General features: G+C 35.9%; 1 protein-coding gene across 1 annotated transcript in view; it reads left to right on the forward strand.

Moving 5' to 3' along the window:
* Positions 1-14,210, forward strand: part of UBE3C (ubiquitin protein ligase E3C) — a 68,818-nt gene that overhangs the window by 40,738 nt on the left and 13,870 nt on the right. The window contains exons 17-19 of the mRNA XM_057371078.1: positions 923-1,055; positions 1,209-1,456; positions 13,457-13,669. Of these exons, the coding sequence (XP_057227061.1) occupies positions 923-1,055; positions 1,209-1,456; positions 13,457-13,669 (594 nt within the window). The remainder of the gene's footprint in view (positions 1-922; positions 1,056-1,208; positions 1,457-13,456; positions 13,670-14,210) is intronic.

Genomic DNA, 14,210 nt, shown 5'->3' on the forward strand with positions numbered 1-14,210 from the left:
AGATTTGAGACCTTACTCTAGCTTTGTCTGCTGTGCTCAGATTTCCTCTTTCATGGTGAATTTTTTATTTTTAAACACCCCTACAGACTCTTATTTAATCTTCTTTGTTAAAAAATGGTCTGACATATTASTGGGAGATTATATCCCTTGGAAAATGTACTAGACTATTTATTGAATATGGGAATGATGCCAAGAGACAATATGGTAAACATAGACTCCCTGGACAGAGGGAATATTGTTGTACATTAGGCAACCCCCTCCCATGCTACATCTTGGCATAGAAGCTCAGTTAGCTACAGTTAGAGTAGGTTCCTGCTGTGAAGGTTTGGAAAAGGACAGTATGAAGTTCAGTTTRTACTTCACCTGGCTTAAATGTTTTGAATTGTTATGATGCTCTGGTTCTTTTTTTAATATGGCACTGCTATCCTCTATTTTGCTCTGAATTATTTGCTCACTGCCTGTGTGAGGGGAACYGATACCTAATTTTTTATTACTGGGAATGTTCCTAACCATTGCAAACAGCAAGAAAAGATTATTTACCACTATTGAAGACAGCCTCTGTGTGTGCAAAATACTCATGGGATTTTTTTAGTTTGTTTTTGAATACTTTGCATTTCAGAATTCTGAAAGTTAGGGAGAGGAAACTGAAATCACTGGCACRATATCTGTAGATGTGCCTCTTTATGTAGAAAGATGTGAGAATGGTTCCTTAGCACAGAAAAAGTTCTTTGCCTGTTTCCCTCCTCCCCTTCCTTGGGTCATGGCTCTGTATTTTCTGCAGCTCAATGAGAGAGAAGACAAATCACTTGAAAGTGAGTGCCAGAAGCAACTCAAAGGACAGTAACAGTAGTGAACAACCATTTCTCACCGAATRTTTAGATGTGCACAGTGACATGATTTCTCTTTTTACTGGTTTTAACAGATTTTTCAAAGATTGATCTATGCTGATAAACAAGAAGTTCAAGGAGATGGGCCATTTTTGGATGGAATTAATGTCACTATTAGAAGAAATTATATTTATGAAGATGCTTATGATAAACTTTCTCCTGAGAATGGTAGGTTTGCAATTAAGTTACCAGCTTGTAACACTTCATTGTTCTTACCATGTTGTTACATATTTGCCTGCTTGACAGGTATTCTACAGGGGTATCAGCTCTGAGGTGTGAAAGTTCTTAAAAGAGTTGAAAGTTTCTCTCCTTTCCCTGCAGAACCTGACCTAAAAAAGCGCATTCGTGTTCACTTGCTTAATGCACACGGTCTTGATGAAGCTGGGATTGATGGTGGTGGAATATTCAGAGAATTTCTGAATGAACTACTCAAATCAGGATTTAACCCTAACCARGGTTTTTTTAAGACCACCAATGAGGGACTGCTTTACCCTAACCCTGCTGCACAGATGCTCGTTGGAGACTCATATGCCCGACATTACTACTTCCTTGGAAGAATGCTTGGAAAGGTAAAAACAGTGGTGTGTAATACAAAGCTGTAACATTACTGAAATTATTCAGCAATGTTTTTTTTTTCTATTTCGAGGGGGTGGATGGGAAAAAGAAAAGATTTTTTGAGACTTGAGAGAAAATAACTTTCAGATGTTGGGTCTGAATATTATTACCACAGATCAGCTAAATTTCTGATTGATTTTAATAAATTTTATGCTTGGGAAGTGTAGAAAATTTGTGATRTCCTGCCAGTTGAGCAAAGTTTGCATATGTTCGCTTGTGTGTATAATCCTCTTGCTTAAGGTTACATTGATGGAAGCCAGCAGATCTACTCCACTTGTTGTGATTTTCAGCCTGGAGCTTTCTTGGACTGCAGTTCCATTTTCATGATTTGGAATAGATGTATGTTTTAAACAGCTTCTAGTTGTTTGTGGTATACAATTCTTGCTAGCATTTAAAATTCTCCATCAGCATTTACCATATTTAAGAGCCGTGTGCAAATTAATTTTCACATATCCTGTTTGGGGGTTTGTACATTTGCATATTTKGTGAGTTTCAGTGCTTGATCATTTGGTGATATGAGTGTTCAAAGGCTAATAGATGGCTAATAGATGTTGAGCTAGATGAAAAATGGGAGGGAAGAAAAAAGAGAGAAACCATTACAAGCATTAATTACATTCAGTTTTCTTTTATGGTCAGGTTTAATACTGAGGCTATTTCATTCTAAGTGCTTGAAATAATTTTTATAAAGCTAATAATTGTGAAACAAAGTTTGGAATACAAATGCCATTTCAGAAAAAGAAGTGTTAATTGCTACCTAGCGGTCTAATACTGAAGGTATTTAGATATAAAAGTGCCATTTAATTGCCTGAAATAATTTGAAGGCTAAAATGCTGCTACCTTGCAGTGGGATTTGACCTGCAGTTGGATGTCTTTGTAGTGTAGCTGGAAGTGGTTTCAAGGGATGTTGTTGGCAAACTTGAATTGTCGAAACAATGTTATTCTTGGGAGTTGCCATCAACTTATTTAGATGAAACTTTTTGTAAGCAAATTCCCTGCTAATGCATCGTATCTTCTTCTGTATGCAAACTTTTTCAAGAATTGAAATTTCAAATTGGCCATTTGAGTGATGTTTCCAGTCCTATTGGGAGATGGATTCAGTACAATTATTTGTAATTGTGACTGATATTGCATATCCAAGCTTTATTTTCTTTCTGCATGTATAGATTTTTGGAGTGGGAAAGCAAATACTTGTGGTATTTTTAAGGAAGTTACTTCAGCACAGAAATGCTTTGTGTATATATTGGAAGGAGGCAGGGCTCAGTTGTCAGGGGAAGTTTGAAACATTATTAAAAAAAAAAAGCTAATTCTCAATCTTCAGTTTCCTCTGTCAAAACAATGCGTTGCCTTCTGTCATTGAATTTCAAATATTGGCGTAGAGACAGAAGTTGCAAAATGGATTTTATCTGACAGGGTGCTAGAAGTAGAATTTTACTTTCATCTTTTTAAAATCAGAGAATCTATTATTTAACATTTTGAAAGCATAAATTGTTTTTGTATTTGCCGTATATTTAGATAAGGTAAGAATTGACAGTGCTACTTAATAATTACCCTTGCCCAGCTGCACAGACACCTTTTTAGTAGTGTATTTAGAGACTTRATGAATTAAACAGAAAGATAAGGCACGACCATACTATTCAGAACCTGCCAGTATTGTGGTCTTGGTTAGGTTATTAAATACCCACTCATCCGTTTCCAAAAATGTGTCCATTTTATGCTTTGCACAGGGTTATTTGAGAGCAATAGTGGATTATTAAAAGCCCCTTTGCAAACAAAATAGATACAATGCAAAGGAAGCAATCAGGCATCCACAGCAATTTCTTATTTGTGGAAACCAGTATGTAAAGAGTGCTGCCACCAAAAACTCTCACGTAAGAAGCTTCAATGTTATCAGAAAACAAATACATTAAAATATAATAATTTTTAGAAAGTCTCTGTCTCTTGGTAACCATTTCATACTAATGTCCCAATCCATTTCACTTTCAGYACCATAAAGTTACACCTAATTCAGTTTTTCTTCTCATCAGGAAGCTTCTAACAGCTTGGCATCTTCTTTGTTAATTGGTCAGGTCAGAAGCAGAAACATCTGAAAATTGAAAGTTTATTTTGAAAAATGGTATATCTGGAATTGCAAATAATTTTAATCCTGGATTAATTATTGACTTTTTGGTGTCTTTTTCTAGTTAATRAAGAAATTAAAATCTGTGTACAAACTGCATAGTTTATTCATGCACATTTTATAGTCATTGGATGAGCAAAAGGTCTTATAGAAGTAATATTGTGTGATCATGTAATTGCATATGTTGTCTGAAATCATTCTTTAAATAGAAAATCAGAAATGAGTTTGCTTGAACTGCAGCTATTCAAACACTTCCAAAGTTTACAGTTCTCAACTRTTACTGACTTTACTCTGAAATGTAAATATTATCTTAGCACTGGTGCCTTTTGAGCATTTTCCTTTCTCTTCCTTAAAAGTGAAAGCTGAGCTTGCTGTGCACACCTTTGGTAACGCTCTCCCACTGCCAGAGGGTTGGAAACTTGGTACCCCTCAGTGTTCCCCCCACTGGAAGCACAGCTGGGCCTCTCAGAGTCCCAGGTTTTGCTTGACAGCCAAGGGTGTCTTGAGSTGTCAGGAATGTTCAGGTAGAGGAGTTCTAACCCCAGATTCTCTACGTTGTCCTCTCTGGAAAATAAAGTCKTCTTGTCCCACGTGGTGTCCCGGAAGAATGGGTGGTGCAGACACTGTGACCCTTTTGCTCTCTCATTTGGTATTTCTGGGCTGTGGGGAGGCCCCTGTTTGGTTCCTTTCCACATACAGTAGGTGATGTTCTGGCCACTGAAAATCTCCCCACATGCAGACTTTCCTGATGCAGGTTTGGCAGTGTAGGGGAATTCTGCTCAGGAGAGCAGAAAAGATAACTTTTTTGACAGGCTGCCAAGAAGCAACAAAGCAAGGAAATTTGGAAGCAACACCTGAGAATATTAAAYGAGGATTTTCTCCATGCTGATTCTTGAGTGGTGTGCTGCAAACCTGAAAAAAGGGAAACACTGGTTAATAGAAAAAGTGCTTAGTAGAACTGTGACAGAGAAAATCTGATCTTCACCATGTTCTGACCTAAACTCAGTCTTGAATATACCATATTTTTCCATTTCTAGTTTACATTTGCATTTATTCAATGATGTCACTGGGACAGATGTTATAGAAAAGGACATTATTTGCATTTGGAATTCTTTGAYATCAAGCTGCTGATTCTTAGGATAATTTACTTAAATTTCACAAAGTATCAGCATTAGTTTAAGAATACAGCAGGAAACCCATAGATTAGTATGATAATTTTTATGGTTTCCTCTTCTTCCCTTTTGACATAAACCTGCTAGATCTTGCATTTATTTCAGTGACTGTCTTTGCATGTTAAACAGAGTGACTTTTTCTGACACTAGAGATTCTTGTATAACACACTCAATGTCTTTGATTTTACTGAGTTTTACCATCTCCACCTCTTACTGCAGAATATTAAATAGCACTTGTGAGTCACACATTCATGTTGCTGAAGAATATCTATTTTTTGGAATACGATATTAAGTCCCCTTTTCTAAGCAGTAGAACCTGCAGTCCTTGGAAGATGTCAAGGTTTTCTGAAAAGATTTAGATTTGTTTTGGCAAGACCCAGTTTTTGTCTTTAATGGTTGAGAAAGCAATATGGAGAAGAGAGTGTCTTTTGAGTTGTTTTGAACTGAGTCCTTCCTTTGTGGAACCAAATAAAGAACCTTCGTAGAAAAAGCAGCAAGGGTTGAGCAAAAAAAGTAATGCATTCATTTTAAATTTCAGCATTATTTTGATGATGGGTACAATCTTGGTTTAGTTCTCTGATCATTACCATTTACTGGTATATAGGAGGTCAGTAATTTGCATGGATTTGTGGAGRTTATATTGATGAAAGTCAAAATAGTTTATTTTCTTGTGACTTTTTATAGGTTACTAAACTGATTTAAGATCTAACAGGCTGTTCCTTGCACATATCTAATGTTGTTAAATATATATGTATCATTGAAAAAAAAAAGAGTTATAAAATAGGTCCTTGGGTAAAGTGAAACTTTAGAAGAGTAATACGAGATCAAATACAGATTTTATTCCCCTACAAGTRAAAATGGGACCTAATTATTGATTAGATTATGTTTTTGATTAGGCTATTTTTCTGCATCTTAGATAGTGTGCCTTATGGTTTCTGTTTGTAACTTTAAATAGAGCTGTGAGATGTTGCSCCTGTCTGGAAGGTACAATTCAAATGTGAGCAGTGTCTGTAGAATCCATTCTGCAGAAAACCTAAATGTTCTAAATCATCCTTGTGCCTTGTTTAAGARGTATTGAATCAGGGAAGTCTTTTCACAGCAAGATCTGCATCAGATCATAAACTCTTAAATTATAAATAAGCTACACATTCTGAGTTAAAGCATTCAAGGAGATGTTTCTAATAACATATTTGAATGCCCTTTGTGCACCAAAAGGTTGTAGAGAGAAAACAAAGCAAGAAAACTGTACAATGAGAATTGAGTTACATATACTTGAATATTTGGTAGGATGGTGTGTCAAGCATTGCACTGCYACTCTGACTGTTGAAGGGTGGGGTGTTTTCCTTCTGAATTTTAGGTTTCCCTTTCCCTTTTCTTACGGTTTGCTTAATTAGACCCACTTTGGCTTTGCTTCTGACAGTACACCCTAAAGAGATTTGTGGTGCTGCCACAGTTGGTACTACTAGTAGCTGTAAAGGTAGGTGTGGGATTGGTGATGCTGATGCAAAGAGGAGGTAATTGGTGTAAACTCTTTGTTTTATTAATTTCAGTTACCTGAACATGATTTTGTAGATTCAKCATTTTGCTTAAAAGCAAGTTAGCTGATGATCATTTGTCTCAGAAAATCCTGAATCATCTTATATGGAATCAAAACAGGAATTTACCATGGAAAGTGGCATGGTGCTTTAATTACACACTTACACTGCGGAAGCACAATCCTCAGAGAGTAGAATTGATACCTTATGGAAGTTATTTCATGATTTATGAATGCAGGTGTAAACTAATCWGAATCTATTTTCTGACACAGTTATTCAGCTTGACAATTCCTTTGTGTACTGGTGCATTTAACAAAAGCAATTATCTTTTGATTACAAATAGCTGTGTTAGTACTAACCTTGTAAATATATGTCTAGTGCTAAAAGACTACTGAAATGTRGTATTTTAACTCTAAATCTTTAGGAAGGAAAAGTGTTTATTGATGGATTGTGATATTTATTGAGTCATAATGTATTTAAATTTTCTTTAATGCATATGTTAGTGATTGTTTACCGTGATAAAGTGCATAGAGGTCTCTGCAAGGAGTTCTGCATGGAAAGAATTACCTCATGTCAGTGGTCACTCCTCAATTAAAAGTTCCATTAGCAGATGATTCCTGCTTCTGGTTTGTGTACTGATTGCATTTTATTGCCTCTAAATCAGGTTCCTAGACAGGGAATAAATAAACAGAGTGTGTGGTAATGGTATCCTGATCTTTTTTCACAGTTGGGAACACCTACATCCATTKCAATCAATTAAGTTTGGAATATTTGCTGAAATTCTTAATTCTGTTTGAACTTCTAAAATTACTAGTTTCACTGCCATTAAAATACAGATTTGTCTTAGAAGCATATCTAGAGGTTAGTTATATAGTAGTAAGTGTTTCCATATGTCAGAAGATTAAACTTAAGTAAAGATGAGAAGTCTTCCTTTAATCCTCAGTTCTTCCTAAACTGTGTTTAAATTTGAGCGGAGAAAAATCTATTAAGCCTTTACTGGAAYTTCAGTATTGAATGATAACGATCAGTAATCTAGTGCATCCACAGGTATCTATAGTGCTTTCCTCTCTCATCCCTCAAAACCCCYCAAATGACATTGATAGCAATTTAGATCATACTTATGGCATAAGTTTTAGAGAGAACTGTTCCTATTAAATGAGAAATAAAGTATCAAGTGGTAGTTTTCTGCAAGTACTGGCATTTCTGAAGCTCTCTGTTTTGGTAATAAACATTATTGYAATTAAATTAAATACATCCTAAATTCCTAGAATAAAGATGCTAGCATGACTTTCCATTTTTAAATTAAAAATTAACTCAAGGTCATTACAACTGATATGATCCAAGGAAGTCTTTGGGAATGGTTTCTTAAATTTTTTTGGTCCTGTGTTCGTGAGTTAGGAGTTTGGTCTGTGCTGCCACACCCTTKCCACCCAGTGCAGTGATTTGCACCAACTGCAGCACCTGTGACAGGAAGSTCCTTCACACCTGAGTCTTGCACCCAAATCTCTGGAACTTTTGTAAACTTACCGACCTTCAGATTCCCACTGAGTGGGAAACCTGAAGTAAAAACAATTCACAAAAGAATTTTTCTAAAATAATAAGATGATGATGATGATGATGATGATGATGATACTAGCACTGCAGCTAGGGCCATTAATAAAGCTTGCAGAAGCCTAACTGCAGGTATCAAGCTGTGGAATTTTGGGCTCCTGTTTTGTAAAACACAGAGCTGTGTGAGCTATAAACTTTCACAGTAGTACAGGGACGATAATGTAGTAGATTTTCCATTGGTATGGTGATACAAATGCATCTAGACATCTGCTACTGTACTCTACATCAGAGGCCTGGAAACAGTGCCTTAGAGCTCCCAGGTAACAGGAAACACATTTCATTGTGACATACACTTGAGAGAATTAATTTTATTTTGCCATACCATATTGGCATTAGAAACAATATCATTTGGGGTTTGCTCRCTTTAAAGCACATTATTAAGCATATCTTTAAGAAATTATTTTATCTAGAGATTACTAAATGTTAGCTTTGAAAATGCTTCAAAAATACCAAGTACATATTAATTAAACCTAAATTTTTAGTTTCATCTTTTTCATTAGGGTTGAAAAGGCTTTGCTGCCCCCAAAGGCTTTGTGAGTGTGATRAGATATTTCTAGGATATAAATAATAAGGTAGAAGGAAGTTCTAATGGTTTTGCTATTTTTAATCATTTTTATTAATGGTTCTGTACAGCTTTGAAGATCTRTTGCACTCTGTAAGTGCTAAGTATTATTTAATAGTAACTGTTTAAAATTACTGAAATAGAAGGGGTTATGGTCTTGGGGGCTGATTATGGAAATAACTGAATTTAAGCCCAGTCATCTACTTCCTCACCCCAAAAGCCGTGCATCTTTGTAGGGATATGACTTTAAAATACAGTTCTGGGTTGTAAAGGATTAATGGTAAGTAGAAGCAGTGACTGATTATTTTCTTAAGAGAGATTTTAGTTGAAATAATAAATGAGAGTATTAGTTGTAGATCTGAAAGTGTAAGTGAAGGCACTAAGCTRCCTCACAGGGAGAGAGGTTTAATTAGTTCATCTGTGAATTTGTTTACACAACTGTAACCTTACTCAGCACGTTGTAGTGCTCATATAACCTCTACTGTGTATAGCTAATTCAGCTGAAATGACCATTTTGCTTAATTTTGGCCCAAATTTAAAACATGACATCTCTTTTCTTTCTGAGGAGCAGTTTCCTAAATCTTGGGTCATGCCTGAACAATAACTTGTGCGACTATGTAGTACTTACATTGTGAGAGGTACCATGCATAGTCCCAGTCAGGCATTATTATTGAAYGAAGAAAGTCCTCCTTGTCCAGAGAACTGTCCTTCTCCCTTTATCACTGTGTACTGGGTACAGCTGTCCTTCCAGCCCAGGAGCTTCTTCCTTAGTAAGTTACAGCTATTAATTGCATGCTTGTATTCTGAAAGGTTCTTGCCTTAAGGAATTGTTGCTTGTTCTTGCATATCACAGATGTTTAGTGAATGAATTCAGTATGTTCATAACTATCTGAACATCATATTTTTCATCATTTCCAAAGGCCCACATTGTGATCTGTGTCACTGAGTAAAGGCCAGTGCCTGTTGCAGTCAATCACTGTCAAACTATACTGTAATCACAGGTAGCTAAAATTATTTAAAAGAGGAACAACAGACTTCAGACTGCAYGTGAAGTGAAAATTTATTAACCAAAGTTCTGTTACTTTGGTTGGTTTTAATATTCTAGTGTGTTCTGCAGGCATTCACACGCAAAGGGGAAGAGACGTGTGTGAAGTTCCTTTCACTGAATACTACCTTTTCTATAGTGAAACAATTGCTCTTGGCCATTTAACTAGAAGAAAATGTTATTTTAACCATGTCTTCAGAAAGTAGAAAAAGGTTGGACAATTGGGAGAACACTGGATTGGGGAGTACTATTTTTTGTTTAGTCACTTTTGAAGCTTTCAAGGTACGTTTTTTGRTATCTAGAGTTGTCAACTTTATCTAAAGACCATCCCTAATTTATATGAGTTTGAAATAGTGCTGGGAAATCCAGGTTGGCCTTTTCAGTAAACATAACCTTTCAGCTACTTGGGGGTGTGTCACCCTATGTTCATTACAGTGTTTGTGTGATTGGCCTTCATGTGAACGTCTCTGTGTCTCCTTCAGACCAGCTTCTTGACCCAAGCTTGTACCTGCAAATTGCACTTCTGGAATTGTCCAGCTGGAATTGTTAATATCCCAGCCTTTCAAGGAGGCAGAGGTRTATAGGCTCTGGTGAGGTGTTTCTGTTGTCCCCCACATCTAAACGTTAGAAACCTGAAGCCTGATGCCATATGTGACCACCAATCACTCCTTTTGTGACTTCTCATCTGGGAGTTGGTTTCCTCTGTAAGAGCTGCTCACCATTCCCTTGCCTGTCACTGATGCTGGGCTCCTGCCTCCTTTGTGTTGATGTTACAGAAACCTGGTTCAGAGACTTCAAACAGGCAAAAAACTAAGCTTAAAGATAGGRTAACATAGAGCTCCCCCTGGCAGAAGAAGGAAGGCAGGAACTCTCCCTCTTGGCCATTAGATTAGCTTTAGTTAGAAAAACACTCATCACGTTGGACTTCCATGGCAGCTGGCAGCTTGATGGCTGTGCTCCTGGTGAAACAAATGGTCCTGCAGTTCCCACCCCATTTCAGCCATGGCTGTGAGCTGGATCTKAACTCTGATTGGAAAGAAACTTCATGCTCTGGCCACCAGCACCCACCCACCCTGCAAACCCAAAATCCAGCAGCCCAAACAAAGCATAACACAAATAATTTGCACGTTTTGAACCTTGTTCAGATTGCAATGGTCCTGTAGCCTCTACTGTACAACTGCTCTACTTGCAAACAAACCCAGGTAAATCAGCAGCTGGTGGGTTTCATTGCCCTGGCAGGAATGTGTGGAATCACATCTTCCAGCAACAACAGGTAGTTTGATCAGTTTATGCTGAATGAGAAACAAAAGTTAGGTGGAATCCTGAAAATAAARTTTCAGTTTATTTTGTCATTTTGTACACAGCATTTATCAGCATCTCTGCACAGTGCTGTAATGGTAGAATTAACCTCTTTGAAACAAACCCAAAGGTTATCATGACTATTCACCAGAGTTTTAGTGCATTTTTTATTAAACTTTATTAGGATAGCTTGACTTTCAAACTAATTAAAACACTACTGTTTGTCTTCTTTCCAAAAATACATTGTTCTGGATATCACTTAGCTGAGAGGAGGACTAATTAAAGTTATTCTCAAGTTGAACAATTTAGTTTATTTAAAAATGCTTTATATAGTTTTTGGATGAAGTTATAAATGTTCGCTTTGGAACTACCTGAAGATTAATAGTGATGCATTTGAAATGCATTATTTTTTTATTGATTCTTAATGTAGTAAATTACTGAAGTTATTTGGCAGCAAACAGAAATAGCCAGTGATGTTGTTCACATTTATTTTCCTGATAGCATCACAATTTGCATTAATTGCATTGCAGCTGCACTCASTTATATTAAAAAGCTTCTACCATAATTAATCCTTTTTATTTCAAATCATTTTGGCACAATTTCTAGCAATAAACACTCATAAAAGACAGACACTTGAAAAATAACATACAAGTTTCTTCAATATACCTATTGCTGTTTTTTCCTGACAAGGAATTATTGATAGGCTTCTAGGTTCAAGTGTTGCAAGTGGTGAAGACTTAAGACCAGTTTGAAAAATGCTAAGTGGATTATTTTGCATAAAAAATAGACAGGTTTTGAATTTGTGTAATTAACCTGTGTTTAGAAAATACCTTGATTTATGTCTACATTTGTATTTCAGTTGCATACATTATSGAAATTTAATTTATAATCCATTTAGCTGATGTGATCATAGTTTTTAGTGCTATCATTTATTAGTCCTTGTATATTAAATGCTCTAAAGGCTTAAACCTGCCTTGTGTAAAAAATTACACCTCTGCATTTACATTTTATGAGTCATAGATGGAATTCCATTTTAAATTCGGGTAGCTTTGATATATTTAAGGAATTACAATAGCTTTATTGTTACTAATGCAGGAACAGCAAACACTGACCTTACACATTGCAAATTAATGATTTATCCTTCTAGTTTGCTTTTAAAGTCAACTATACAAATGAGGATTTTGACTTCTACACCTTGAATAAATCATATGGCTCTAAATATAATGCACCCTTTGGCTTTGAACTCGTTATTCTCAGGTTTTTTTGCAAGGTCTAACTCACCTCGTAGAAAAACGTTCTTTCAAAAGTTTAAGGAATTGTGTRTATTTTTCTTAACGTCTTTGTTAGGATATCACTGAGTGATTAGAGCTACAWTTATTCTTTTTTTCCTTTTTTTTTCCCCTTGGTGGGATTCCATTTCTAAGTTTGCAGCAGATTATGGAGGAATTAAGAGATGCCAAAATGCTGCTCTTGGAGTGTTGAAAGGGAACAAACAATGATGTTCTGGTGATGTTATGTTGGTGATGCCTTTTCTGATCAGCCTGGCAGGATAGTGATGATCTGTCAAGATTTGGTTGTCATTGGTAGAGGTGCTGATGTGGCAGACAGACTGGACAATGAGAAAGGCAGCATGTACCACAAACAGGTTTTTTAAAAGCAGTGGTTCTTCAGTAAGAATAACTCTGAAGTTAACACCTCTCATTCTTCTGAGAGCTACCATGTGTACTTTTTTCTTCCAATCAAGAAGGTGTTACTGACTTAATGAAAAATAATGCAAAGATTCTTTGCATTATATAGAAATGTTCTCTTACACTAGATCAAGTAGAATTGTATTGCTTGAGTTGGAAAATTCTTGAGTATGCTTTGACTGTACAGTCAGAATACATCTTTCATGAGTGCAGCAAATTTGGGTCAGGTATGTGTTTGGTTCAGTAATTTTTTGGCATCTGCAGCAGTGCCAGGCACAGGAGGAATTGGGCCTGTGACACAGTGAGAACTGGTAAACTCTTGTCTTGGAAATGACGATGGTTTTGACTGTGGCATTAGAGCAGTAGAATTCACCAGAAATATGCAGCAATGAGTCTGTATAACATGCAATAAATAGCTTTTATTAGTTTAAAACATAWTGGGTTTACAGAGTTATTTTTAAGGGGATGATGGGGATGGCAGTTTTACATGTAGTGATTGATATGAATGGAATAATACTGCTTGTGATGGTGCTCATGGAARTAGATATGTTAACTTTTTTTGGAAGACATTCTTGATGCTGTCACACTGTCCTTTAGCAAACCTCATTGTTCTTGAAAATCTGTTTAATTTGGATAAGAAGAGTAATGACAGATAAGCAATGACCTTACATTTTAAATAACAGCATAATTAATTTGTGACATTTGGGACCTTGGCATTTCGTAAGAATATTCACATTTCAAATTTTGGATGAATGTATAAAATTTAAATTTATACAATATCTCAGCTATTTCCATACCAGAAGAACCTATTCAGGCACCAAATTAAGACAGTATTACTCAAAAATTGAGAAATAGACAGTAGCCTTCTGATTTCCTGCATRTACAACAGTAAAATCTAATGTGCTTTTAATTGCTTTATTTTTCAGGCTCTTTATGAAAATATGCTGGTGGAGCTACCATTTGCTAGTTTTTTCCTCTCAAAGTTACTGGGGACAAGTGCTGATGTTGACATTCATCATTTAGCTTCACTTGATCCAGAAATGTACAAAAATTTGCTTTTTCTCAAGAGCTATGAAGGGGATGTGGAAGAACTCGGGCTAAACTTCACTGTGGTAAATAATGACCTTGGGGAAGCACAAGTAAGAATGGCTTTCAATTGTTTTTTTCTTTTATCTATGACAGATGAATAATTATTATCCTTATTAATTAACTTTTAAATTTAAATGTGATAGGAAATAACTGTGTAGGTGTTGTGAGGCATCAGTTGGGATTCTGACTCAGTGTTTCGATTGGAGAGTAACTGTTCTTAAAATAACTTTTGATGATGACTTAAAGGTCTAAACTTTTAAGTAGTAAACTACTGTTATTTGTGATTATTTTCTGACAGTCATACATATAAAGTACTATTGCTTGAGAAWGTTTCTTAACAAAAAATACGTTGTTTCTTCAATTGCACTTGTAATAATTGCAAAATTTAGATGATATGTAAAGTGTAGAAGTACTGCCTGGTTTTGGAATTGCACTTAGCAGTCAGAGAGATTTTAAATAATAATGATAAGGAAGACCRTTTATTGTGAGATAAGCATTGTCTCTTTAATTGGAATTTTCAAAGTAGAGAGCCTGAAGTTTGACTGTCTTTAATTTTTTTTTTTACCCCCTTGCCCTTTTTTTAAAGGGTTG

Source organism: Malurus melanocephalus, unplaced genomic scaffold (assembly GCF_030028575.1).
Source record: "Malurus melanocephalus ecotype Western Australia unplaced genomic scaffold, MMel_1.1 scaffold_140, whole genome shotgun sequence".
NCBI classification, from domain to species: Eukaryota; Metazoa; Chordata; class Aves; order Passeriformes; family Maluridae; genus Malurus; species Malurus melanocephalus.